Consider the following 27,899-nt stretch of genomic DNA (forward strand, 5'->3'; position numbering starts at 1 on the left):
GGCAAAGAGATCCACCAAGGGAGTGCCCCACACTTGGAAGATCTCGCGTACCACCCTGGAATGAGCGACCACTCATGAGGTTGCATTATCCTGCTCAATCTGTCAGCCAGACTGTTGTTTACGCCTGCCAGATAAGTGGCTTGAAGAAACATGCCGTACCGGCGAGCCCAAAGACAGATTCTAACGGCCTACTGACACAGGGTGCGAGATCTGGTGCCCCCCTGATTATTGATGTAATACATGGCAACCTGATTGTCTGTCTGAATTTGAATAATTTAATGGGACAGCCGATCTCTGAAGGCCTTTAGAGCATTCCAGACCACTAGTAACTCCAGGAGGTTGATCTGTAAACCTTTCTCCTGAAGGGACCAACTCCCTTGGGTGTGAAGCCCATCGACATGAGCTCCCCATCCCAGGAGAGACGCATCAGTCGACAGCACCTTTTGAAGGTGAAGAATTTGGAAAGGACATCCCAGAGTCAAATTGGACCGATTTGTCCACCAATGGAGAGACTGAAGAAAACTCGTGGACAGCAGGACTACATCCTCTAGGTCCCCAGCAGCTTGGTACCACTGAGACACTAGGGTCCACTGAGCTGATCTCATGTGGAGGCGGGCCATGGGAGTCACATGCACTGCGGAGGCCATGTGGCCCAGCAATCTCTACATCTGCCGAGCTGTGATCTGCTGAGACGCCCGCACCCAGGAAACGAGAGACAGGAGAGTGTAGGCACTCGCTTCCGGAAGATAGGCATGAGCCGTCTGAGAGTCCAGCAGAGCTCCTATGAATTCTAGCTTCTGGGTTGGAAGAAGATGGGACTTTGGATAATTTATCACAAACCCAAGTAGCTCCAAGAGTCAAATAGTCACCTGCATGGACTGTAGAGCTCCTGCCTCGGAGGTGTTCTTCACCAGCCAATCGTCGAGATAAGGGAACACGTGCACTCCCTGTCTACGTAAAGACGCCGCCACAACAGCCAGGAATTTTGTAAACACTCTGGGCGCAGAGGCGAGACCAAAGGGTAGCACACAATACTGAAAATGTCGTGTTCCCAGACGGAATCGCAGATACTGTCTGTGAGCTGGCAGTATCGGGATGTGAGTGTAAGTGTCCTTTAAATCCAGAGCGCATAGCCAATCGTTTTTCTGAACCATGGGAAGGAGGGTGCCCAGGGAAAGCATCCTGAACTTTTCTTGGACCAGATATTTGTTCAGGGCCCTTAGGTCTTGGATGGGACGCATCCCCCGTTTTCTTTTCCACAAGGAAGTACATGGAATAGAATCCCAACCCTTCCTGCCCCGGTGGTATGGGCTCGACCGCACTGGCGCTGAGAAGGGCGGAGAGTTCCTCGGCAAGTACCTGCTTGGGCTGGAAGCTGAAGGACTGAGCTCCCGGTAGACAATTTGGAGGTTTTGAAGTCAAATTGAGGGCGTATCCCAGCCGAATTATTTGAAGAACCCACTGGTTGGAGGTTATAAGAGGCCACCTTAGTTGAAAAAATTTTAACCTCCCCCCCCCCCCCCCCCCCCGACCAGCAGATCATCTGGCACAGATACTTTGACTTCGGCTATGCTCTGCTAGAGCCAGTCAAAAGCTCGTCCCTTGCTTTTGCTGGGGAGCTGCTGGAGCCTGTTGAGGCGCACGCTGTTGACGGGAACGAGCGCGCTGGGGTTTAGCCTGAGCAGCAGGCTGGCGGGAGGGAAGATTGTACCTACGCTTATTAGAAGAATAGGAAACAGTCCTCCATCCCCCATAAAAACGTCTACCAGTTGAGGAAGATGCTGAAGGCGCCGCCCAGTGGAAGAATTTGTCGAAGGCAGTATCCCGCTGGCGGAGTTGTTCTACCACCTTTTGGACCCTTTCTCCAAAAATGTTATCCCCCCAGCAAGGAGCATCCGCAATCCGCTGCTGGAGCATATTCTCCAGGTCGAAGGCACGCAGCCATGAGAGTCTGCACATCACCACACCTTGAGCAGCAGCCCTGGACACGACATCAAAAGAATCGTAAACACCCTTGGCCAGGAATTTACGACACGCCTTCAGCTGCCTGACCACCTGCTGAAAAGGCTTGGCCTGCTCAGAAGGGAGCTTGCCCACCAAGTCCGCCAACTGCTGCACATTGTTCCCTATATGAATGCCCTCCTGCGGGAGGTGGTGGAGATGAAAATGGCAACGGAATTCAAACATGCGTGGGATATACATAAAGGAATCCTGTGCAGAAGGAATGGATCCTCAGGAGCTTAGCTGAAATTGGGTGGCAGAGCCAGTGGGGGGGAAGAGGGGTTCGTGGTTCGGAAGTGAGGATAGTGGTGTGCAGACTTATATGGTCTGTGCCAGAGTCAGTGGTGGGAGGCGGGACTGGTGGCTGGGAAGCGAGGAATAGTGCTGGGCAGACTTATACGGTCTGTGCCAGAGCCGGTGGTGGGAGGCGGGGCTGGTGGTTGGGAGGAGGGGATAGTGCTGGGCAGACTTATACGGTCTGTGTCCTGAAAAAGGTAAGGTATATGTGTATACCTTACCTTGAGGTACAAATCAAGGTAAGGTATACACATATGAGTTTATCTTGTTGAGCAGGTCTTTATCTGCCGTCATCTACTATGTTATTATGTTATAGAGCTGGTATGATTGGATTTTGGAAATGAGCATTGCAGAATGGTAGGCCTTGCGCCCAAAAGAATCCAAGGTTCTAGAGTCACGGCCCGGGGGCGCCGAAGCGTACTCCCTAGAACTCTTGACCTTCTTAAGGGCCAGATCCACCACACCAGAGTCATGGGGCAACTGGGTCCTCATTAACTCTGGATCCCCATGGATCCGATACTGGGATTCAATTTTCTTGGGAATGTGGGGATTAAAGGCTTCGCCCAGTTCGCTAGCAATGTCTTTTTGAGCACATGATGCATGGGTACAGTGGACGATTCTTAGGTGGCGAAGGATAGTCCAAAAGTTCAAACATCCTCCGTAACCACAGGGACGGGAATGGCCGTAGACATTTCCCGGACAAAGGCCGCGAAAGACAGACTCTCAGGAGGAGAAGGCTGCCTTTCAGGAGAGGGAGTGGGATCAGAGGGAAGACCACCAAACTCCTCGTCAGAGAAATATCTTGGGTCCTCTGCTTCCCACGAGGCCTCGTCCTCGGTATCGGACATAAGTTCACGAACTTCAATCCGAAGCCGGGCCCGTCTCGACTCCGTGGAAACATGGCCACGGTGGACACGATGAGAGGAAGGCTCCCATATTGGCAGCGATGAAGCTCCCTCCATCGATGTCGTTGGGGAGTCAGCCTGGGAGGCTGCCGATGCAGGTACCGCAAGCGGTACCAGGAACAAAGACCTCATGACGGGCGAGGGGGCCAGCCGGCGCCTCACTCAATGGCACCGGTGGCGCAAGCACCCCCGATACCAGAGGAGATGGGCGCAACAGCTCCTCCAGAATCCCTGAGAGGATGGCCCTGAGGCTCTCGTTCAGAGCAGCTGTCGAGGAAGGCAAGGAGTCCGGTAAAGGCAATGAGCTGAGAATCTGTCCAGGACGCGGAGGCGGTACCGGGCTGTCCACAGTGCAGCGCATCGACACCTCCTGTATGGACATGGGAGGAAAAATCACCCCTCAAAGTCAAAATTCGCGATGATTGCTAATGGCACCAAAAAAATTAGAAAAAAGGCCGCGACCAACAACGAAAGAAAACTTAACAGGAAAACTCTCGAAATAAAGGAATTTTTTTTAAACGAAGTACGAACACGACGGAAAAGAAGAATCCGGACACTTCCAAACGGAAGAACGCGGCGAAAAGAAGCGAGGGGTCTCCTTGGGGCGCAGACCGACCAAAAACAGCAGTCCTGAGCCGCGGAAAAAAGAAGACTGGCGATCACACTCGCGTTCGGCCGGGAAGATGGTCGCGCATGCGCACTATGCATGCGCACACGAGGGCTAGCAAACGCTGTTGCTAGTGAAGATCTCCGATCGGAGGGGCTGCCGTGGAAGTCACCCATTTGTGAGAACAAGCAGCCTGCTTGTCCTCGGAGAATTTTGAATATACTCTGTAATTTTGTTCTTTTTAATCGTCTCTACCACTTTACCCAGCACCGACGTCAGGCTCACCGGTCTATAATTTTCCCTCTGGAACCTCTTTTTAAATATCGATGTTACATCGGCTACCCTCCAATCTTCTGGTACCAAGATAAATTATATATTACTAACAATAATTCTGCAAGTTCATTTTTCAGTTCTACCAGCACTCTGGAATGAATACCATCCGGTCCAAGAGATTTGCTACTCTTCAATTTGTCAAATTGCCTCTACTACTACTACTTAACATTTCTAGAGCGCTACTAGGGTTACGCAGCGTTGTACAAATTAACAAAGAAGGACGGTCCCTGCTCAAAGGAGCTTACAATCTAAAGGACGAAATGTCAAGTTGGGGCAGTCTAGATTTCCTGAGTAGAGGTGTAGTGGTTAGGTGCCGAAGACGACATTGAAGAGGTGGGCTTTGAGCAATGATTTGAAAATGGGCAGGGAGGGGGCCTAACGTATGGGCTCAGGGAGTTTGTTCCAAGCATGGGGTGAAGCGAGGCAGAAAGGGCGGAGCCTGGAGTTGGCGGTGGTGGAGGAGGGTACTGAAAGGAGGGATTTGTCTTGAGAGCGGAGGTTATGGGTAGAAATGTAAGGGGAGATGAGGGTAGAGAGCTAAGGAGGGGCTGCAGATCGAGTGCATTTGTAGGTTAGTAGGAGAAGCTTGAACTGTATGCGGTACCTGATCAGAAGCCAGTGAAGTGACTTGAGGAGAGGGGTGATATGAGTATATCGGTCGAGGCGGAAGATAAGACGTGCAGCAGAATTCTGAACGGACTGAAGAGGGGATAGATGGCTAAGTGGGAGGCCAGTGAGGAGTAGGTTCCAGTAGTCAAGGCGAGAGGTAATGAGAGTGGATGAGAGCTTGGGTGGTGTGCTCAGAGAGGAAAGGGCAAATTTTGCTAATGTTATAGAGGAAGAAGCGACAGATCTTGGCTATCTGCGGGATATGCGCAGAGAAGGAGAGGGAGGAGTCGAAGATGACACTGAGGTTGCAGGCAGATGAGACGGGGAGGATGAGGGTGTTGGCGACTGAAATAGAGAGTGGAGGGAGAGGAGAAGTGGGTTTGGGTGGAAAGACAATGAGCTCAGTCTTGGCCATGTTCAGTTTCAGGTGGCGGTTGGACATCCAGGCAGCAATGTCGGATAAGCAGGCCGATACTTTGTCCTGGGTTTCCGCAGTGATGTCTGGTGTGGAGAGATAAAGCTGGGTGTCGTCAGCATAAAGATGATAGTGGAAACCATTAGATCAGGGAGCCCAGGGAAGAGGTGTAGATTGAAAAAAGAAGGGGTCCAAGGACAGGTCCCTGAGGAACTCCAACAGAGCGGGATAGGGGTGGAGGATGAACCATGAGAGTGTACTCTGAAGGTACGATGGGAGAGATAAGAGGAAAACCAGGAGAGGACAGAGCCCTGGAACCCAAAAAAGGACAATGTGTCAAGAAGTAACTTGTGATTGACAGTGTCAAAAGCGGCGGATAGGTCGAGCAGAATGAGGATAAAGTAGTGACTTTTGGATTTGGCGAGGAACAAGTCATTGCAGACTTTTGATAGTACCGTTTCTGTCGAGTATAGGGGGTTAAAGCCGGATTGAAGTGGATCGAGGATGGCATGAGAGGAGAGAAAATCAAGGCAACGGCTGTGAACGGCGCGTTCAAGTATCTTGGAGAGGAAGGGTAGGAGGGAAATGGGGCGGTAGTTGGAGGGACAGGTAGAGCCAAGTGATGGTTTTTTGAGGAGTGGTGTGACTACAGCATGCTTGAAGGTGTCCGGGACAGTTGCAGTGGAGAGAGAGAGGTTGAGGATATGACAGATGGGGTGGGGGGGGTGATAGTAGGAGAGATGGTGTTAAGTAAGTTGGTGCGGATGGGGTCTGAGGAACAGGTGGTGCATTTCGAGGAGGACAGAAGATGGGCGGTTTCCTCTTCGGTGATATTAGGAAAAGAGGAGGCAGCGGCCTGGGTAGGTTGGTTGAGGGAGTGGGTTATAGGATGAAGAGGAGGAGAAAGTTTGGTGGTGAATTTGAGGTTGATCTTCTGGACCTTGTCTTGGAAGTAGTCAGCCAGAGATTGGGGAGAGAGTGAGGGGGGAGCAGAGGGCACTTTGAGGAGGGAGTTGAGGGTGGTGAAGAGACGACAAGAGTTACAGCTGAGGGAATCAGTCAATTGGGTGTAATAGTCCTGTTTGGCAAGGAATAGGGAGGACTGGAAGGAGGATAGCATGAATTTTTAGTGAATGAAATCAGTATGGGTGCGAGATTTCCTCCAGATGCGTTCAGCCAAACGGGTGCAGGAGCAAAGGTATCGGGTGCAAGGAGTCAGCAAGGGCTGGGGATTGGTACGCCTTGTGGGACGGGAGATGGACGGTGCAAGGGTGTCGAGAGCAGAGGAGAGAGTGGCATTGTAAGTGGAGACAGCCTTGTCAACAGACTCGGAGGACATGATGGAAGGGAGGAGATCAGAGATACTAGAGGATAAGGTGGGGGGTCAACAGCCTGGAGATTCCTGGAAGTAGTGGCTAGTGTTGGGCGACACTGAGGGGGAGGATGATGAAGTGTGAATGTGATCAGGTGATGGTCAGAGAGAGGAAGAGCTGATGCGCGGAAACTGGAGGGTGAGCAAGTAGAAGAGAGGACGAGATCAAGACAGTGGCCAGATTGGTGAGTAGGAGTGGTGGAGCTCAGTTGGAGGTTGAAGGAGGAGGTTAGAGTGAGGAACTGAGAAGCGTATGAGTCGGCTGGGTTATCAGTATGTATGTTGACGTCACCAAGAATGAGGGATAGGGATGAGGGCTCAAGAAAAACGGAGAGCCAGGCATCAAAGTCGGTAAGGAAGGGAGGGAGGGACTTATCAGGGGGGCAGTAAATGACTGCAACTCTGAGTTGCAGCAGGTAGAATAGACGGATGGAGTGGACTTCAAAGGATGAGAAGCAGTGAGACTGTGGTAGGAGGAGAGATTGAAAACTGCAGAAGGGCGAAAGTAGTAGCCCAACGCCGCCACCGCGGAAACTGGGCGGGGCGAATGGGAGAAAAGATAACCTCCGTGGCATAGGGCCGAGACTGAGGCAGAGGCGTCAGGGGTGAGCCAGGTTTCAGAAAGGGCGAGCAGTTGAAGAGAATGGGAGATGAAGAGATCGTGGGTGAAGGAAAGTTTGTTGCAGACCGAGTGGGCATTCCACAGGGCACACGAGAAGGGGAGGGAGATGGGGGGAGGAGGGGAATAGAGATGAGATTGGCGATATCGCGGAAACGTTTGCATACATGAGACGAGGACAGGTGTGGGGGACCTCATTACATCATCTAGGTTTATAGAGATTTCATTCAGTTTCTCTGACTCATCAGTTTCGAATACCATTTCTAGAACCAGTATCTCTCCCAAATCTTCCTCGGTGAAGACCGAAACAAAGAACTAATTTAATCTCTCTGCTACGTCTTTGTCTTCCCTAATTGACCCTTTTACCCCTCAGTCATGTAGTGGTCCAAAGAATTCTTTTGCCGGCTTCTTGTTAATATACCTAAACCAATTTTTACTATGTGTTTTTGCCTCCGACGCAATCTTTTTTTCAAAGTCCCTCTTTGCCTTCCTTATCAGTGCTTTGCATTTGACTTGACATTCCTTATGCTGTTTCTTATTTTCAGTTCTTTCTTCCATTTTCTGAAAGATTTTGTTTTAGCTCTATTAGATTCCTCCACCTCACTTTTTAATAATGACGGCCGTCATTTGGTCTTCCTCCCTCCTTTTTTAATACGCGGAATATATTTGGCCTGGGGGTCCAGGAAGGTATTTTTGACCAGCATCCACATCTGATGTAAAGTTTTGACCCTCACAGCCGCTCATCTAAGTTTTTTTTTCATTGTTCTTCTCATTTTATCATAGTCTCCTTTGTGAAAGTTAAACACTAATCTATTAAATTTCTTGTGTATACTTACTCCAAAGATAACATCAAATCTGATCATATCCGTTCAATTCCACTTATTATTTTATAGACCTCTATCATATCTCCCCTCAGCCGCCTTTTCTCCAAGCTCAAGAGCCCTAGCTGCTTTAGCCTTTCCTCATAGGGAAGTCGTCCCATTCCCTTTATCATTCTCGTTGCCCTTCTCTGCACCTTTTCTAATTCCACTATATCTTTTTTTGAGACACAGCGATCAGAATTGAACACAATATTTGAGATGCGGTCGCACCATGGAGCGATACAAAGGCATTATAGAATCCTCATTCTTTTTCCATTCCTTTCCTAATAATATCTAACATTCTATTTGCTTTCTTAGCCGCAGCAGCACACTGAGCAAAAGGTTTCAACATATCATCGACGATGACTCCTAGATCCCTTTCTTCGTCCGTGACTCCTATTGTGGAATCTTGCATGACGTAGCTATAAATTGGGTTCCTCTTTCCCACATGCATCACTTTGCACTTGCTCACATTAAAAGTCATCTGCCATTTAGACTCCCAGTCTCGTAAGGTCTTCTTGTAATTTTTCACAATCCTCCCTCGATTTAACGACTTTGAATAACTTTGTATCAGCAGCAAATTTAATTACCTCACTAGTTACTCCAATCTCTAGCTCATTTATAAATATGTTAAAAAGCAGCGGTCCCAGCACAGACCCCTGGGGAACCCCACTAACTACCCTTCTCCATTGAGAATACTGACCATTTAACCCTACTCTCTGTTTTCTATATTTTAACCAGTTTTTAATCCACAATAGAACACTACCTCCTATCCCATGACTCTCCAATTTCCTCTGGAGTCATTCATGAGGTACTTTGTCAAACGCCTTCTGAAAATCCAGATACACAATATAGCGAATGCTACATACCTGTAGAAGGTATTCTCTGAGGACAGCAGGCTGATTGTTCTCACTGATGGGTGACGTCCACGGCACCCCCTCCAATCGGAATCTTCACTAGCAAAGACGTTTGCTAGCCCTCGCGCGCCCATGCGCACCGCGCATGCGCAGCCGTCTTCCCGCCCGAACCGGCTCGTGTTCGTCAGTCCCGTATGTAGCAAGACAAAGACAAGGGAAGACACAACTCCAAAAGGGGAGGCGGGCGGGTTTGTGAGAACAATCAGCTTGCTGTCCTCGGAGAATACCTTCTACAGGTATGTAGCATTCGCTTTCTCCGAGGACAAGCAGGCTGCTTGTTCTCACTGATGGGGTATCCCTAGCCCCCAGGCTCACTCAAAACAACAAACATGGTCAATTGGGCATCGCAACGGCGAGGACATAACTGAGATTGACCTAACAACTTATCCAACTAACTGAGAGTGTAGCCTGGAACAGAATAAAAAATGGGCCTAGGGGGGTGGAGTTGGATTCTAAACCCCAAACAGATTCTGAAGCACCGACTGCCCAAACCGACTGTCGCATCGGGTATCCTGCTGCAGGCAGTAATGAGATGTGAATGTGTGGACAGAAGACCACGTCTCAGCTTTGCAGATCCCTTCAATAGTGGCTGACTTCAAGTGGGCCACTGACGCTGCCATGGCTCTAACATTGTGAGCCGTGACATGACCCTCAAGAGCCAGCCCAACCTGGGCGTAAGTGAAGGAAATGCAATCTGCTAGCCAACTGGAAATGGTGCGTTTCCCCACAGCCACTCCCCTCCTATTGGGGTCGAAAGAAACAAACATTTGGGCGGACTGTCTGTTGGGCTGTGTCCGCTCCAGATAGAAGGCCAATGCTCTTTTGCAGTCCAATGTGTGCAGCTGACGTTCAGCAGGGCAGGAATGAGGACGGGGAAGAATGTTGGCAAGACAATTCACTGGTTCAGATGGAACTCCGACACAACCTCTGGCAAGAACTTAGGGTGAGTGCGGAGGACTACTCTATCATGATGAAATTTGGTATAAGGAGCATGAGCTACTAGGGCTTGAAGCTCACTGACTCTACGAGCTGAAGTTACTGCCACCAAGAAAATGACCTTCCAGGTCAATAACTTCAGATGGCATGAATTCAGTGGCTCAAAAGGAGGTTTCATCAGCTGGGTGAGAACGACATTGAGATCCCATGACACTGTAGGAGGTTTGACGGGGGGCTTTGACAAAAGCAAACCTCTCATGAAGCGAACAACTAAAGGCTGTGCTGAGATCTGCTTACCTTCCACACGGTAATGGTATGCACTGATTGCACTAAGGTGAACCCTTACAGAGTTGGTCTTGAGACCAGACTCAGACAAGTGCAGAAGGTATTCAAGCAGGGTCTGTGTAGGACAAGAGCGAGGATCTAGGGCCTTGCTGTCACACCAGACGGCAAACCTCCTCCATAGAAAGAAGTAACTCCTCTTAGTGGAATCTTTCCTGGAAGCAAGCAAGATGCGGGAGACACCCTCTGACAGACCCAAAGAGGCAAAGTCTACGCTCTCAACATCCAGGCCGTGAGAGCCAGGGACCGGAGGTTGGGATGCAGAAGCGCCCCTTCGTCCTGCGTGATGAGAGTCGGAAAACACTCCAATCTCCACGGTTCTTCGGAGGACAACTCCAGAAGAAGAGGGAACCAGATCTGACGCGGCCAAAAAGGACCAATCAGAATCATGGTGCCTCGGTCTTGCTTGAGCTTCAGCAAAGTCTTTCCCACCAGAGGTAAGGGAGGATAAGCATACAGCAGGCCTTCCCCCCAATGCAGGAGGAAGGCATCCGATGCCAGTCGACCGTGGGCCTGAAGTCTGGAACAGAACTGAGGGACCTTGTGGTTGACTCATAATGCGAAGAGATCTACCAAGGGGGTGCCCCACACTTGGAAGATCCGGCGCACTATCCTGGAATTGAGCAACCACTCGTGAGGTTGCATAATCCTGCTCAACCTGTCGGCCAGACTGTTGTTTACGCCTGCCAGATATGTGGCTTGGAGAAACATGCCGTAACGGCGAGCCCACAGCCACATGGTGACGGCCTCCTGACACAGGAGGCGAGATCCGGTGCCCCCCTGCTTGTTGATGTAGTACATGGCAACCTGGTTGTCTGTCTGAATTTGGATAATTTGGTGGGACAGCCGATCTCTGAAAGCCTTCAGAGCGTTCCAGACCGCTCGTAACTCCAGGAGATTGATCTGTAGACCTTGTTCCTGGAGGGACCAGCTTCCCTGGGAGTGAAGCCCATCTACATGAGCTCCCCACCCCAGAAGACACGCATCCGTAGTCAGCACTTTTTGTGGCTGAGGAATTTGGAAAGGACGTCCCAGAGTCAAATTGGACCAAATCGTCCACCAGTGCAGGGATTCGAGAAAATTCGTGGACAGGTTGATTACGTCCTCTAGATCCCCAGCAGCCTGAACCCACTGGGAAGCTAGGGTCCATTGAGCAGATCGCATGCGTAGACGAGCCATGGGAGTCACATGAACTGTGGAGGCCATGTGGCCCAGCAATCTCAACATCTGCCGAGCTGTGATCTGCTGGGACGCTCGCACCCGCAAGACAAGGGACAGCAGATTGTTGGCTCTTGTCTCAGGAAGATAGGGACGAGCCGTCCGAGAATCCAGCAGAGCTCCTATGAATTCGAGTCTCTGTACTGGGAGAAGATGGGACTTTGGGTAATTTATCACAAACCCCAGTAGCTCCAGGAGGCGAATAGTCATCTGCATGGACTGTAGAGCTCCTGCCTCAGATGTGTTCTTCACCAGCCAATCGTCGAGATAAGGGAACACGTGCACTCCAAGTCTGCGAAGCGCTGCTGCTACCACAGCCAGGCACTTCGTGAACACCCTGGGAGCAGAGGCGAGCCCAAAGGGTAGCACACAGTACTGGAAGTGACGTGTTCCCAGACGGAATCGGAGATACTGCCTGTGAGCTGGCAGTATCGGAATATGCATGTAAGCATCCTTTAGGTCCAGAGAGCATAGCCAATCTTGTTCCTGAATCATGGGAAGAAGGGTGCCCAGGGAAAGCATCCTGAACTTTTCCTTGACCAGATATTTGTTCAGGGCCCTTAGGTCTAGGATGGGACGCATCCCCCCTGTTTTCTTTTCCACAAGGAAGTACCTGGAATACAATCCCAGCCCTTCTTGCCCCGGTGGCACGGGCTCAACCGCATTGGCGCTGAGAAGGGCGGAGAGTTCCTCTGCAAGTACCTGCTTGTGCTGGAAACTGAAAGACTGAGCTCCCAGTGGGCAATTTGGAGGTTTGGAGGCCAAATTGAGGGCATATCCTTGCCGGACTATTTGGAGAACCCACTGGTCAGAGGTTATAAGAGGCCACCTTTGGCGAAAAACTTTCAACCTCCCCCCGACCGATAGATCGTCCGGCACGGACACCTTGATATCGGCTATGCTCTGCTGGAGCCAGTCAAAAGCTCGCCCCCTGCTTTTGCTGGGGAGCTGAGGGGCCTTGCTGAGGCGCACGCTGCTGATGAGAGCGAGCGCGCTGGGGCTTAGCCTGGGCCGTAGGCTGTCGAGAGGGAGGATTGTACCTTCGCTTACCAGAAGAGTAGGGAACAGTCCTCCTTCCCCCATAAAAACGTCTACCTGATGAGGTAGATGCTGAAAGCTGCCGGCGGGAGATTTTGTCGAAAGCGTTATCCCGCTGGTGGAGCTGTTCTACCACCTGTTCGACTTTTTCCCCAAAAATGTTATCCGCACGGCAAGGGAAGTCCGCAGTCCACTGCTGGATCCTATTCTCCAGGTCGGAGGCACGCAGCCATGAGAGTCCCCTTTTAATCCTCGGTCATCTAGCGGTCCAACCGATTCTTTTGCCGGCTTCCTGCTTTTAATATATGTTAAAAAAGTCCCTTTTTGCCTTCCTTATCAGCGCTTTGCATTTGACTTGACATTCCTTATGCCGTTTCTTATTATTTTCAGTCGGTTCCTTCTTCCGCCACCTTCACACCAGACAGGCAAGTCACCAGGCGATCCTCACATCCACCAGCCACCCAGCTACCTACATGCCTAAAAGAATCACCAACTACAACAGCCATCCTAACCTTTCCCACCTGGGCAGTGGCTCCTGGAGACACATCCTCGGTGCGAAAAGATATTGCATTCCCTGGTGTGCTGGTCCTGTCTACAGGATTACTTCCAGCCTCACCAGGGTGATGCACTCCTTTTAGGAGGCCTCCCTCCTCCTAGGCAGCACAGGGGCTGCCAGACTGGAGATGGGATTTCTCTACATCGTCCCTGTAGGCCTTCTCTATGTATCTCTCTGTCTCCCTCAGCTACTCCAAATCTGCTACTCTAGCCTCAAGAGAATGGACTCATTCTCTGAGAGCTAAGAGCTCTTTGCATCGAGCACACACATATATGACATCTCACTAAATGGGAGATAATCATACACGTGACACTCAATGCAAAAGACTAGATAGCACCCCTCGTGATGCTGGACCACTGTCTGCATCTTAGTATTATAGAGTTGTTTAGTTAAAACTTCTTAAGGTACTAGGAATATCAGATGAATATAATGATCCTTTAGACTGGTGCAACTTGTAATTTATTTACATTTTGCTTCTTAGAAAATAATTAAATGTAATTCAGACTCTAATGAAAATTGAAAATTCCCCTCTTGTTGTCTTAATTAGAATAAGTGAGTATAAATGAAGAGTTGAGCTAGGGGTGGGTGGGAATGAGGACTGAACTGGGCCTTTCTGTGCCTTCTAGAGACTATCTGTTAATGCTGTGGCAGAAACTTCAAGTTTTAAAACTATGGGGAAAAAAGTATGGAGATGAGCTAATAAAGTTTGCTTGCTTTTTTTTTTATTTTAAAATTCTGTGTTTATCAATATCCTACAATTCCTCTTTTAAACCCTAATCTTTAAGCTGTAGCAGAAACTTCAAGTTCAAAAACTATAGGGAAAAGAGGATTAATTAATTAATCACTATATGCAAAGTTGTAGTAAACTGCAAATTTTAATATTAGGAATCATTTTTCAAATGGGATGAAAAGAAAAAAGATTAGTGCTTAATTTAACTGCCTTTATGAAGAGAATAGCAAATACAGCTTGGCATAAAACTTACAATTTTATTAAGAACATAATAGTGAAATAAGCAAAAATAAGCATAAATACAATCAATGAGTTAAACTTGAAGAAGTCAAACCGAATCTTAGAAATAGGAGTAACATGATATAGTATCAGAAATATATACTTATTGAACAGCATAGTAGAACAACAAAATGTAACAGCAGAGTACAAATGATACATCATAAAGGGCATCATAGCATCAGATCATAGATCAGCCCGCAAATTTCTCAATCTGCACTTCCCCAGCTGTAAAGGACTAAAATACAAGCTAATACACGCCACCACCTTCTCTTACACGAGCATGCAGTTATGGAGCGCATTACCTACAGCCCTGAAAACTATGGATGAAATAACTAACTTTCGCAAATCTCTGAAGATACATCTCTTCAACAAGGCCTACAAAGATAACCCATAGCCTTACAAACTACCTCACCAACCCATTCAGCTATTAAAGTCCACCTTCTATACTATCCTGCCTAACATCTTCCTTCTCTCTTCCCTTACTTAATGTTTGTACACTTCCAATTCTATCTGTTATACTGTACATTACCAATTGTATTTGTGAACCTGGAATGACTATGTTATAACAAAACTCTGTAAGCCACATTGAGCCTGCAAATAGGTGGGGAAATGTCGGATACAAATGCAATAAATTAAATAAAACACAGATAGGACACTCACAGTGTCAGTGTAATATAAATGAAACAGCGCTGCGTAACCCTAGTAGCGCTCTAGAAATGTTAAGTAGTAGTAGTAAATTACATAGATATAACAAACACCATGCCTACACAGTAAAAATGACATACCTAAATAGTGTAGAAGGAAATAAAGATTAAAAAAATAAAGTTGCTTTTTACTTAGCGTTACTGCTTATCTTTGGGTTTTACAAATATTATTCAACTTGCTTTCCTACTTGCCCTAATTTTACTTTTAGATTTTAAAACAGCGCCATACCCATGGCACCCTGTAATAAAGAAACAAAAATAGTAATACAGTATAAAATGATATACAGGAAGTCAACCAGATAAGATAATCACTGAGAAATGCAGTGTTAGGGTAAGCTAAAAGGTGACGCAAACCGGCATTGACTAGTCAAAGGGAAAATTGGGTTCTTACCTTGGTAATTTTCTTTCCCTTAGTCACAGCAGATGAATCCATTAACTGATGGGTTATATCTGCCTACCAGCAGGTGGAGATAGAGAACACTGAAAAACCATAGTGCCTCTTGGACGGCTAGCCCCCCAACTGCCTTCAGTATTTGATATTTCCAAAGCAGAGTGAACCATAAAGGTATAACAACATAAACTTTCCTCACAGCGAACAAACGCCCCAGAACAGGAGCAATAACCACACAAAGGAGGGATGAACGCAACCTCCTGTAGTAGAACATCATGTAGAAATTTTAAGAACTGGTATCCAACATCTCCCAATGAGATCTATATCTGCATGAAAGATCTGAACAAAAAACAAGTCAGACAGGGAGGGATCATGGATTCATCTGCTGTAACTAAAGGAAAGAAAATTACCAAGGTAAGAACCTGATTTTCCCTTCCTTGTCATCAGCAGCAGATGAATTCATTAACTGATGGGATGTACAAAAGCAATCCCTACTTAGGGTGGGAACAGGCCACACCGCAAGCAAGCACTTGTGCTCCAAAAATAGCGTCCTGCTTCGCTGCAACATCCAGTCTACAATGCCGGACAAATGAGAGCTGAGAAGCCCAAGTAGCCGCACTATAGATCTCTTTTGAGAGAGTGCACCCGTTTCAGCCCACGAGGAGGAAATCGCTCTCGTAGAATGCGCCTTAAACGCTTCAGGCGGAGACCGACCTAAAAGCAGATACGCAGAAAAAATGACTTCCTTGAGCCAAAGGGCTATAGTGGCCTTAGACACCGAGCCTTCACGCCGAGGACCTGACAACAAGACAAAAAGGCGATCAGAAGTCATGAAGTCATTTGACATCTGTAGATACTGCAACAGCGCCCTGCGGACATCCAGAAGATGTAACTGCCCAAAGGCGTCTGGGAACTGTTCCCTAGGAAAGGAAGGAAGAAAAATGGGCTGGTTCAGGTGAAACGCTGAAACCACTTTAGGCAGGAAGGAAGGCACTGTACGTACCGTTACTCCGGACTCCGAGAACTGCAGAAAAGGGTCCCGACAGGACAGCGCCTGCAGCTCAGACACGCGTCTAGCCGATGTAATGGCCACCAAAAAGACTGTCTTGAGAGTCACATCCTTCTCCGAAGCTCGCTTAAGCGGCTCGAAGGGCGAACACTGAAGAGCCTTCAACACCAGCCCCAGGTTCCAGGCCGGACAGGGCAACCGGACAGGAGGACGGAGCCTAAGCACCCCTCTGAGAAATCGGGCAATGTCTGGATAAGCAGCAAGGGACAAGCCAGCGACTTTCCCTCGATAGCATGATAATGCTGCCACTTGCACCCTCAGGGAACTGTAAGCCAGGCCTTTTTGTAAGCCCTCCTGAAAAAGGTCCAGCACTATCGAGACTGTAGCCCGCGTGGGTGTGATCACCTTTGAAACACCCCACGCCTCAAATTTGTGCCAGTTCCGAGCATAAGCTGCGAAGGTGGACCGCTTGCGGGCCAGCAAGAGAGTGGAGATGACCTTGTTAGAGTAGACCTTGTCTCTCAATTGCGTCCTCTCAATAGCCAGGCCGTAAGACCAAATCGGCAGGGATCGTCCATAGACACCGGACCCTGAACCAACAGGTTCGGCACCAGGGGCAAATGCACCAGAGCATCCACCAACATCTGGCGGAGATCCGCATACCACGGACGCCTTGGCCAATCTGGAGCGATGAGAATCACCAGACCTCGGTGCTGTCGAATCCGCAGGAGGACTCGCCCTTATCAAGGGCCAAGGAGGGAACACATACAGGAGCTCCGAGGGCCAGGATTTAGCCAGCGCATCCAACCCCGCCGAGTGAGGATCTCTCCTTCTGCTGAAAAAGCGAAGTACTTTGGCGTTTGCACTTGACACCATTAGATCCATTCTGGGAGTCCCCCATTTGGCACAAAACTGAAGAAAAACTTCTTCTGCCAGTTCCCATTCCGCCGGGTCGATTTGATGCCTGCTGAGAAAATTGGCTTGCACGTTGCTCTGACCTGCTACGTGAGCTGCCGACAGAAGCTGCGGGTGTAGCTCGGCCCAGTGGCAAATCTGAGTGGCCTCCGCAGCCAGTGCCCTGTACCGAGGGCCTCCCTGACGATTTATGTATGCCACCGCTGTCGTGTTGTCTGACAGAACCTGGACAGCAAGCCACTACATAGTCTTTTGAAAGGCCATAAGAGCCAAGAATATCGCTCTCAGTTCTAAGCGATTGATGGACCACCCAGCTTCCACGGGTGTCCACAGACCCTAAGCATATCTTCCTTGGCAATGCTCTCCCCAGCCTAGAAGGCTGGCATCTGTTATGACCAGGCACCAAGAAGGAAGAGCAAGAGGCATTCCTTGGCGCAGCATCCTGTCGGAGAGCCACCACTCCAAACTGAGCTGGGCCGCAGGAAAATGTTAGTCTGCATTGATATTCCTGGGACATCGGAGACCATTGTTGAAGCAGGGCAATCTGCAGAGGCCTCATATGCGCTCTCGCCCAAGGCACCACCTCCGAGGTGGCCGTCATCGACCCCCAACAGCTGGACAGTCCCAAGCTTGCGGGCGAGGCATCCGCAGGAGCAGACGGACCTTATTCTGAAGCTTGCACCACCTTTGGTCGGGGAGAAAGACAAACCCCGAGGCTGTGTCGAACCGGACCCCCAAATGCTTGAGAGACCGAGAGGGGGTCTGGTGGCTTTTGGGTATATTGCCCACGCAGCCTAGCGCCTGCAGGACCGCCACCACTCTGGCTGTGGCAAGACGACTCTTGGTTGCCGAATTTGCACTGATGAGCCAGTCGTCGAGATAAGGGTGAACTCTGATACCCTCTCACCTGAGGCAGGCAGCTACGACCACCATTACCTTGGAGAAGGTACGGGGAGCTGTGGCTAGGCTGAAAGGCAAGGCCCGAAACTGGAAATGATTTCCCAACACCGCAAAGCGGAGGAACCACTGGTGTGGAGGCCAGATAGGAATGTGCAAATATGCTTCTTTTAGGTCCAGAGACGTGAGAAAGTCTCCTGGCTGAACCGCCGCAATGACGGAGCGCAGGATTTCCATGCAAAAATGTCGCACTCTGAGGGCCTCGTTGACTCTTCGTAACATAGTAGATGACAGCAGAAAAAGACCTGCACGGTCCATCCAGTCTGCCCAACAAGATAAACTCATATGTGCTACTTTTTGTGTATACCTTACCTTGATTTGTATCTGTCATTTTCAGGGCACAGACCATATAAATCTGCCCAGCACAATCCCCGCCTCCCAACCAGCCCCCCCCCCTCCCACCACCAGCTCTGCCACCCAATCTCAGCTAAGCTTCTGAGGATCCATTCCCTTGGAACAGGATTCCTTTATGTTTATCCCACGCATGTTTGAATTCCGTTACCGTTTTCCTCTCCTCCACCTCCTGTGGGAGAGCATTCCAAGCATCCACCACTCTCTCCGTGAAAAAATACTTCCTGACATTTTTCTTGAGTCTACCCCCCTTCAATCTCATATCATGCCCTCTAGTTCTACCGCCTTCCCATCTCCGGAAAAGGTTTGTTTGTGGATTCATACCTTTCATATTTGAACGTCTGTATCATATCACCCCTGTTTCTCCTTTCCTCCAGGGTATACATGTTCAGGTCAGCAAGTCTCTCTTCATACGTCTTGTAACACAAATCCCATACCATTCTCGTAGCTTTTCTTTGCACCGCTTCAATTCTTTTTACATCCTTAGTCCAGAACTGAACACAATACTCTAGGTGGGGCCTCACCAATGACTTATACAGGGGCATTAAAACCTCTTTTCTTATGCTGGTCACTCCCCTCTCTATACAGCCTAGCAACCTTCTTCTTACAGCCACCGCCTTGTCACACTGTTTCGTCGCCTTCAGATCCTCAGATACTATCACCCCAAGATCCCTCTCCCCATCTGTACCTATCAGACTCTCACTGCCTAACACATCCGTCTCCCGTGGATTTCTACTCTCTAAGTGCATCACTTTGCATTTCTTCGCATTGAATTTTAATTGCCAAACCTTAGACCATTCTTCTAGCTTCCTCAGATCCTTTATCATGTTTTCCACTCCCTCCCGGGTGTCCACTCTGTTACAAATCTTAGTATCATCCGCAAAAAGGCAAACTTTACCTTCTAACCCTTCAGCAATGTCACTCACAAATATATTGAACAGAATTGGTCCCAGCACCGATCCCTGAGGCACTCCACTACTTACCTTTCCCTCCTCCAAGCGAATTCCATTTACCATTTAAGTCGAGGATCGGTCTGAAAGACCCGCCTTTTCGAGGCACGACAAAAATAATGGAATAGCGGCCGCAGTCGCGTTCGGCGGGAGGCACCGGGACCACTGCTCCGAGGTGCAGCAAGACTTGTAAGGTCTTCCCTACCTCCGCCCGTTTTACGGCAGTGCCGCATCGGGACTCCACAAACACGTCTCTCACCAGGGCACTGAATTTCAGTCGGTAACCTTCTCTGATCAGGTCCAGGACCCACTGATCCGAGGGAAAGACGTCCTCCTATTGCAGGCATGGAGGAGTGGACCGGCGTCCCATCATTGTGGAGGACGCCCCTGAACTCCTGGCCTTGAACCAGCCCCTGCGGAACGTTTGTCTGAGCGAAAGGCGTTCCTATGCTGAAAACGGGCACGTTGAGAAAACCCAGCAGAGCGCCCCGGGCGATACCTGCGAGCTTCACGGAAGCGAGGTCTGGAAGAGGAGGGAAACACAGAACCTTTGGAAGAAGGCCTCGGCCTTTCCTCAGGTAACCGCTGGGGTTTAGAGTCCCCCAGGTCTTTCACAATCTTCTCCAATTCCTCTCCAAATTAACAGGAGGCCCCAAAAGAAGGCGGCGGGCAGAAACCACCACAGACATCTGTTTAGCCGAAGCTCTGACCAGAACATAAAGGTAGTCAGCCAAAAATGACAGGGCTGAATCCATCCGCGGGGCAACCTCAGAAAGGGGACCCGCACCATCGGCGGGCTGTTCCCCCGCCTGCTGTAGCCAGGAAAGACATGCCCGGGCTGCATAGGAACTGCAAATAGACGCCCTCAAGGCAAGGCACGCAATTTCAAAGGACCGCTTCAGAGCGGACTCCAGCCGCCGGTCCTGTATGTCTTTCAAAGCGACCCCTCCCTCTACTGGGAGAGTGGTCTTTTTTGTCACCGCCGTGACCAATGCATCCACTTTAGGCATCCCCAAAGGGGCCAAGTGCTCCTCACACAAAGGGTAAAGCTGACCCATAGCCCTGGCCACTTTCAACGGCCCATCAGGGTCAGACCATTGAGCAGAAATAAGCTCTTGGATGGAGTCATGCACCGAAAAGACCAGAGTAGGCTTCTTAGTACTTGCCATCCTAAGATTAACAGAGGAGGCCTCGCCTTCCGCAGGATCATCAATCAAGAGGGCCTGCAAGGCGTCAGATATAAGAGCTGGCAGCTTGTCGCGATGGAAAATCCGGACCGCATTGGGATCATCCAAATCCAGTGGCAGACAGACACCCTCCTCTGGATCATCCGTCCCTGAGGGCCTGCCAGACCCCTCAGACTCCCCACAGCCCGACCATGGGGGGGGGGGGGGGGGGGGGGGAATATGCGCCACTTTCAGACGGCAAATTTACCCATCTACGTTTAGCGTGTTTCCAACGCTCGGGGGAGGAAATAACATCTGAAGCCATCCCCGGGGCCTCAGCACCCGGAGGGAAGCCAGGATGGAACGCAGTGTCAGACACCTGCAGCGGAGCTCTTTTCAGCATGAACGCCTTATGCATTAAAAGCACAAACTCAGGGGATCACAAGAAACAACAGTGGGATTTGAGGGAAATGGTTAAGAAGAAGCTGAAAGAATCGGCCATAAAGTTTAGGACTTTAAATCAGCAGTGGAAGTTGTTTAAAAATGCCATGTGTTTACAAAGGTGGAAAAAAGGGCAAACAACAGTTGTTAAAAGGTAAAGTGAAAGAAGCTATTACAGCAAAAAGAACATCCTTCAAAAAAATGGAAAAAGGATGCAAATGAAGAAAATGAGAAGCAACGACAGTCAAGTCAGATGCAAACCATTGATAAAGGCAGCTAAAAAAGAATATGCAGAAAAACATGCTGCGGAGAGGAAAACTAGTAGTAAAAATGTTTTAGGTATATCAGAAGTAGGAAACCTTTGAGGGAATCTGTGGGACCGTTAGGTCAGGAAGGAGAAAATGAGCACTTGGGCATCCCCAAGTGGGGAACAAGGCAATAGTGGAGAGATTGAATTATTTGCTTCGATCTTTACAGAAGATATATCAGATCTACTTGTACCGGAAATGGTTTTCAGAGGTGATGATGTGGAGGAACTGAAAGAAATCTTGGTGAACTAGAAATATGTAGTAAGCATAATTGACAAATTAAAGAATAATAAATCCTAGGGTACTGAAAGAACTCATACATGAAATTACCGATCTGCTGGAACTGATCTGTAACCTGTCATTAAAATCATCTGTTGTACCTGAAGATTGGAGGGTGGCCAATGTGATACCAATTTTTAAAAAAGGTTCCAGGGGTGATAGAGGAAATTACAGACTGTAAGCCTGACTTCAGTGTCGGGCAAAATAATGGAAACTATTATAAAGAATGTAATTACAGAATGTATCTATGATTTAATGGGACAGAGTCAGCATGGGTTCAGCAAACGGAGGTCTTGCCTCACCAGTGAGCCGGTTCATGTAGTGTATTCTAAACTTTCAGAAAGCTTTTGACAAGTACCTCATAAGAGACTCCTGAGAAAATTAAGGAGTCACGGGATAGGAGGCAATGTCCTTCTGTTGATTAAGAAATGGTTATTGTACAAAAAACAGAGGGTAGGGTTAAATAGAATTTTTCTCAGCAAAGGAGGGTGAATAGTGGAGTACTGCAGGGATCTGTACTGGCACTGGTGCTATTAACATATTTATAAATGATCTGGAAATAGGGACTTTGAATAAGGTGATTAAATTTGCAGATAACATGAAACTATTCAAAGTTGTAAAAACGAATGCGGACTGTGAAAAATTGTAGGAGGACCTTAGGAAACTGGAAGACTGGGAATCCAAATGGCAGATGAAATTTAATGTAGACAAAGGCAACGTGATGTACATTGGGAAGAATAATCTGAATCATAGTTACCTGATGCTGGAATCCACTTTGAGTACTGTGTTCAATTCTGGTCGCCATATGTCAAAAATACATAGCGGAATTAGAAAAGGTTCAAAGAAGAGCAACCAAAATGAAAGAGTGGATGGAACTGCTCCCATATGAGGAAAGGCTGAAGAGATTATGGCTCTTCAGCTTGGAAAAGAGACAGCTGAGGGGGGATATGATTGAAGTCTACAAGATTCAGAGTGGTGTGGAACGGATGGAAGTGAATCGATTTTTCACCAATTCAAAAGTACAAAGACCAGGGAACACTCAATGAAACTGAATGGAAATAATTTTAAAACAAATAGGAGGAAATATTTTTTGGCTCAAAGAATAGTTGAGCTCTGGAACTGGTTGCCAGAGGAACAGAAGTTGGAGTATCTGGGTTTACAAAAGTTTGAGACAGGTTCCTGGAGGAAAAGTCCATAGTTTGCTACTGAGATGGACATGGGAGAAGCCACTGCTTACCCTGGGATTGGTAGCATGGAATGGTGCTACTAATTGGGTTTCTGCTAGGTACTTGTGACCTGGATTGGCTACTGCTGGAAGCAGGATACTGGGCTAGATGGACCATTGGTCTGACCCAGTATGGCTATTCTTATGTTCTTATGATTTAGTAAAAGCTTTTGCTCACCTCTGCCCAGACGACTGGCACTGCTGGTTCCAGACTCAAAAGAAAGTCTCTGATCTTGTTCCCGCTGAAGTCTTTGAATCAAACTGTCTAATGGGCTAACTTCACTGTTTGCTTGTTGACTCAAAACTTGATTCAATCCTATGAAAATAACAGCACATTGTTGAACAAATATTAGCTGAAGTATTGCTGTTTCAATTATGTATATTATCCTTTCAGATGCAATGTTTATATGCCAAGGAAAAGCCAAGTAGCTTATCTGTAACAGGGGCTCTCCATAGACAGAAAGATATATCAGCTATACAACTCAGAGATAACATCTCACTGCACCCATGTAGAACAGCACTCCCATCACAGAAAGTCTACTTTTTAAAAATACACGAGAGTTTCCATGCAGTCTTCCTCTCATGATCACCTTCGGAATAATCAGGGATTTTACTTTTATGTGTTTTAGAAATTGTATTATTGGAATTCTGATTAGATGTTCTTTTTCTACCTGCTTGTGGAGAGAGGGTGTGAGAAATTGGTGTTTATTTGTTTGGTACAGTTTGTGCTTGAATCAAACATATCAATATCCTCAACTGTAGAGTCAACATAGGAGAAGTACAACACAGTAGAGGACCAAGACATGGAATGGGGTGAGAGAGTACATATAAGTGGTACTTCCAATATTCATCCAATAAACTTTTTTTTTTTTTTGCATGAAGTTGAAGGTGAGCTACCAATGCTACCGTAGCTCTGACTTACTCATCTTTTACTTAGTCCTGGACACTCATACCATCTTTTTTTTATATAACAAAAAGTAACAACAATCAGCAAACCAATTGGGGTTTTGTTTCAGCTACAGCGACACCAAGCTTCTTTAGGTTTGATTATATGAACAATTGAATTGATTTAAAATTACACTGACACTGACTATCTTACAGATAGTACACAAAATGCGTTTTTCAATTCAGAGGGCACAGCACTTGTTCAACATTAAGAGCATAAGGTCTTGCGAAAAACAATGGAACAACAAATGGTTAGGAAAATCTAACAGGTGTTTTCTATATGACAGCAAAGATTAATCAGCCACACAAGTATGTGATGTCATTGCATAGCACAAGAGAAGAACTGCTCTTCCATAACTGCAGAGACTTTTTCATATACACTGGTATCCCTAGTCTCCTCAAATACAAATATCAACTCATATTCTGTAAATCACAAGACTGTCTAATGCAGATTACAAAAGAAAAACAATTAAACATACAGAAATTTCCTAAGAAATAATAACTTTAACTTATTAAGAAAAATAATGTATTCTCTTTGTAATCTACCATCACATAGTAAAGCATTCCATACTAAAGCATCCTAAGTGAACAAGCATTCTCAAGCTTTTCACTCATTCAACCTCTGGCTAATGCAGCATCAAATTTTGTCTTGGTTTCAATTGCCTGGTAAAATTTCAAAGTACTATTAGATGACTCAGATAAAGTACAGCTTGACCCTGTAGAATATTATAAAACAAACAAGCGAGTTTACACATAATACGACCATCAATTGGTAACCAATTTAACTTTATCAACACTGGGGAAGCTTATGGGCTCACTAACATGTCACAATAATCGGGCTGATGTATTTTGAAGAGGTTTTGGTTTTTTTTTTTTTTTTTGTTACATTTGTATCCCGCGCTTTCCCACTCATAGCAGGTTCAATGCGGCTTACATATTATATACAGGTACTTATTTGTACCTGGTACAATGGAGGGTTAAGTGGCTTGCCCAGAGTCACAAGGAGCTGCCTGTGCCTGCAGTGGGAATCAAACCCAGTTCCCCAGGACCAAAGTCCACCACACTAACCACTAGGCCACTCCTCCACACCACAATTTCCAAATGCATCCAATATACACATTGAACTATAATTTTAAACTGATCAAAAAAAATTTTTTTAACCGAATTTGCTGAAGACTTCTCAGCTGCCAAAAAGCGAATGCTACATACCTGTAGAAGGTATTCTCCGAGGACAAGCAGGCTGCTTCTTCTCACTGATGGGTGATGTCCACGGCAGCTCCTCCAATCGGAATCTTCACTAGCAAAGGCCTTTGCTAGTCCTCGCTCGCCCATGCGCACCGCGCATGCGCGGCCGTCTTCCCGCCCGAAACCGGCTCGTGCCGGCCAGTCTTCTTTTGTCCGCGCTCGGTACGGTCGTGTTTACGCCGTTCGCGCCCCAAAAGTCAACCTCGTGCGTCTTTTTTTGGACTTCGCTACGAAAAAAAAAAAAAACATTTGGAAGGAGACCTTTTCGGTCTGTTCCCCTTCCTATATTTCTAGTTTTTGCCCCGTTAAGTTTTCTTTCGTCTTCGGGGTAGACCCCTTGGAGGCCCCGGTTCGAAGTTTTTCTTCCCCTCTTTTGTGGTGCCATCTTCGCCATTACGAGTTTTGATCTCGCTGGCGCGATTTTTCCGCCCATGACATCGAAGTCTCCCAGCGGCTTCAAGAAGTGCACCCAGTGCGCCCGGGTAATCTCGCTCACTGATAGACACGCGTCATGACTTTAGTGTCTGGGGGCTGGGCACCGCCCGCAGGCCTGTAGTCTGTGCTCTCTTTTACAAAAGCAGACTCAGGTAGCGAGATTGGCCAAGTGGAACGTTTTGTTCTCGGGCTCTTCGTCGGCATCGGCATCGGGAGTATCGAGTGCATCGACGTCGCCAGCGTCCAGACCTTCATCCTCGGCCGCGATTGCATCGAGTGCATCGGGGCTGAGACATCGAAAGGCTGCGTCGGCGTCGGTGGTACCGGGACCTCCTCGTCTGCTGATGTCGTCGGACGGTGGTGCTTCGTCTGGAGTGCAGGTGAGGGCTGTCCATTCCCCTGCTGGTGGCGGTGAGCCTTCGGGTGGGTCTCCCCTACCCTGAGGGCTCCTGCGGTACAGCCCCCCGAGACCGACCTTCTTCGGCCTCGGCCCCGAGGAAGCGACGGTTGGATTCTACGTCCTCCTCGTCAATGCCGGGAAGCTCCGGTGACATGCTTCGTCCCAAGAAGTCGAAGAAGCATCGACACCGGTCCCCTTCCCGTGTCGGCACCGAGAGCTCTGGGTCGCCGAGGGAGTCGGCACCCAGTAGGCATCGGCACCGAGAGGACCGCTCACCCTCTGTTCAGGAGGTGTCGATGCGCTCCACTATGGACAGCCCGGAACAGCCTCCACACCCGGAACAGACTCTGACATCGACACCTGCATCGGCTTCCATGTCTTTCTCCACAGCCGCTCTGCACGAGAGTCTCCGGGCCGTTCTCCCAGAGATCCTGGGAGAGCTGTTGCGCCCTTCCCCTCCGGTACCGGGTGTGTTTGCGCCACCGGTACCGTCGAGTGAGGTCTCCGACATCGGTGCCGCTTGCGGTACCGACTGCGGTAGCCTCCCAGGAAGGCTCCCCGACGTCGGCGGAGGGAGCTTCGCCGGTGCGGGCGAGGGAGTCTACCTCTCGACGCTCCCACCGTGGCCGTGGTTCCACGGAGTCAAGCCGGGCACGGCTTCAGACACAGGTCCACGAACTTGTGTCTGATACCGACGGTGAGGCCTCGTGGGAGGAGGAGGAGGACATCAGATATTTCTCTGACGAGGAGTCTGATGGCCTACCTTCTGATCCCACTCCCTCTCCTGAAAGACAGCTTTCTCCTCCCGAGAGTCTGTCTTTCGCTTCCTTTGTCCGGGAGATGTCTACGGCCAACCCCTTCCCGGTGGTTGTGGAGGACGAGCCCAGGGCTGAAATGTTTGAGCTCCTGGACTATCCTTCTCCACCTAAGGAAGCGTCCACAGTACCCATGCATCATGTCCTAAAAAAGACATTGCTGGCGAACTGGACCAAGCCACTAAGTAATCCCCACATTCCCAAGAAGATCGAGTCCCAGTACCGGATCCATGGGGACCCAGAGCTGATGCGCACTCAGTTGCCTCACGACTCTGGAGTTGTGGATTTGGCCCTAAAGAAGGCTAAGAGTTCTAGGGAGCATGCTTCGGCGCCCCCGGGCAAAGACTCTAGAACCTTAGACTCCTTTGGGAGGAAGGCCTACCATTCCTCTATGCTCATGGCCAAAATTCAGTCTTACCAGCTCTACACGAGCATACACATGCGGAACAATGTGTAGCAGTTGGCGGGCTTGGTGGACAAGCTCCCTCCTGAGCAAGCCAAGCCATTTCAGGAGGTGGTCAGGCAGCTGAAGGCGTGCAGAAAATTCCTGGCCAGAGGGGTGTATGACACCTTTGATGTTGCGTCCAGGGCCGCTGCTCAAGGTGTGGTGATGCGCAGACCCTCATGGCTGCGTGCCTCCGACCTGGAGAATAGGCTCCAGCAGCGGATTGCGGACTCGCCTTGCCGTGCGGATAACATTTTTGGAGAAAAAGTCGAGCAGGTGGTAGAGCAGCTCCACCAGCGGGATACCGCTTTCGACAAGTTCTCCCGCCGGCAGCCTTCAGCTTCTACCTCTACAGGTAGACGATTTTTTTTGGGGAAGGAGGACTGTTCCCTACTCTTCTGGTAAGCGTAGGTACAATCCTCCTTCTCGACAGCCTGCGGCCCAGGCTAAGCCCCAGCGCGCTCGCTCTCGTCAGCAGCGTGCGCCTCAGCAAGGCCCCTCGGCTCCCCAGAAAAAGCAAGGGACGAGCTTTTGACTGGCTCCAGCAGAGCATAGCTGACATCCAAGTGTCAGTGCCGGGCGACCTGCCAGTCGGAGGGAGGATGAAAGTTTTTCACCAAAGGTGGCCTCTCATAACCTCCGATCAGTGGGTTCTCCAAATAGTCCGGCAAGGATACACCCTCAATTTGGCCTCAAAACCTCCAAATTGTCCACCGGGAGCTCAGTCCTACAGCTTCCAGCACAAGCAGGTACTTGCAGAGGAACTCTCCGCACTTCTCAGCGCCAATGCGGTCGAGCCCGTGCCATCCGGGCAGGAAGGGCTGGGATTCTATTCCAGGTACTTCCTTGTGGAAAAGAAAACAGGGGGGGATGCGTCCCATCCT

The 27,899-nt window shown here is 48.9% G+C and overlaps 1 protein-coding gene across 1 annotated transcript in view; it reads right to left on the bottom strand.

The window, feature by feature from the left end:
* PHIP (pleckstrin homology domain interacting protein) overlaps nt 1–27,899 on the bottom strand; it is an 863,049-nt gene that overhangs the window by 464,346 nt on the left and 370,804 nt on the right. The window contains exon 17 of the mRNA XM_030199061.1: nt 22,909–23,046. Within this exon, the coding sequence (XP_030054921.1) occupies nt 22,909–23,046 (138 nt within the window). The remainder of the gene's footprint in view (nt 1–22,908; nt 23,047–27,899) is intronic.

The sequence above is a fragment of the Microcaecilia unicolor genome, chromosome 3 (assembly GCF_901765095.1).
Source record: "Microcaecilia unicolor chromosome 3, aMicUni1.1, whole genome shotgun sequence".
Lineage (NCBI taxonomy): Eukaryota > Metazoa > Chordata > Amphibia > Gymnophiona > Siphonopidae > Microcaecilia > Microcaecilia unicolor.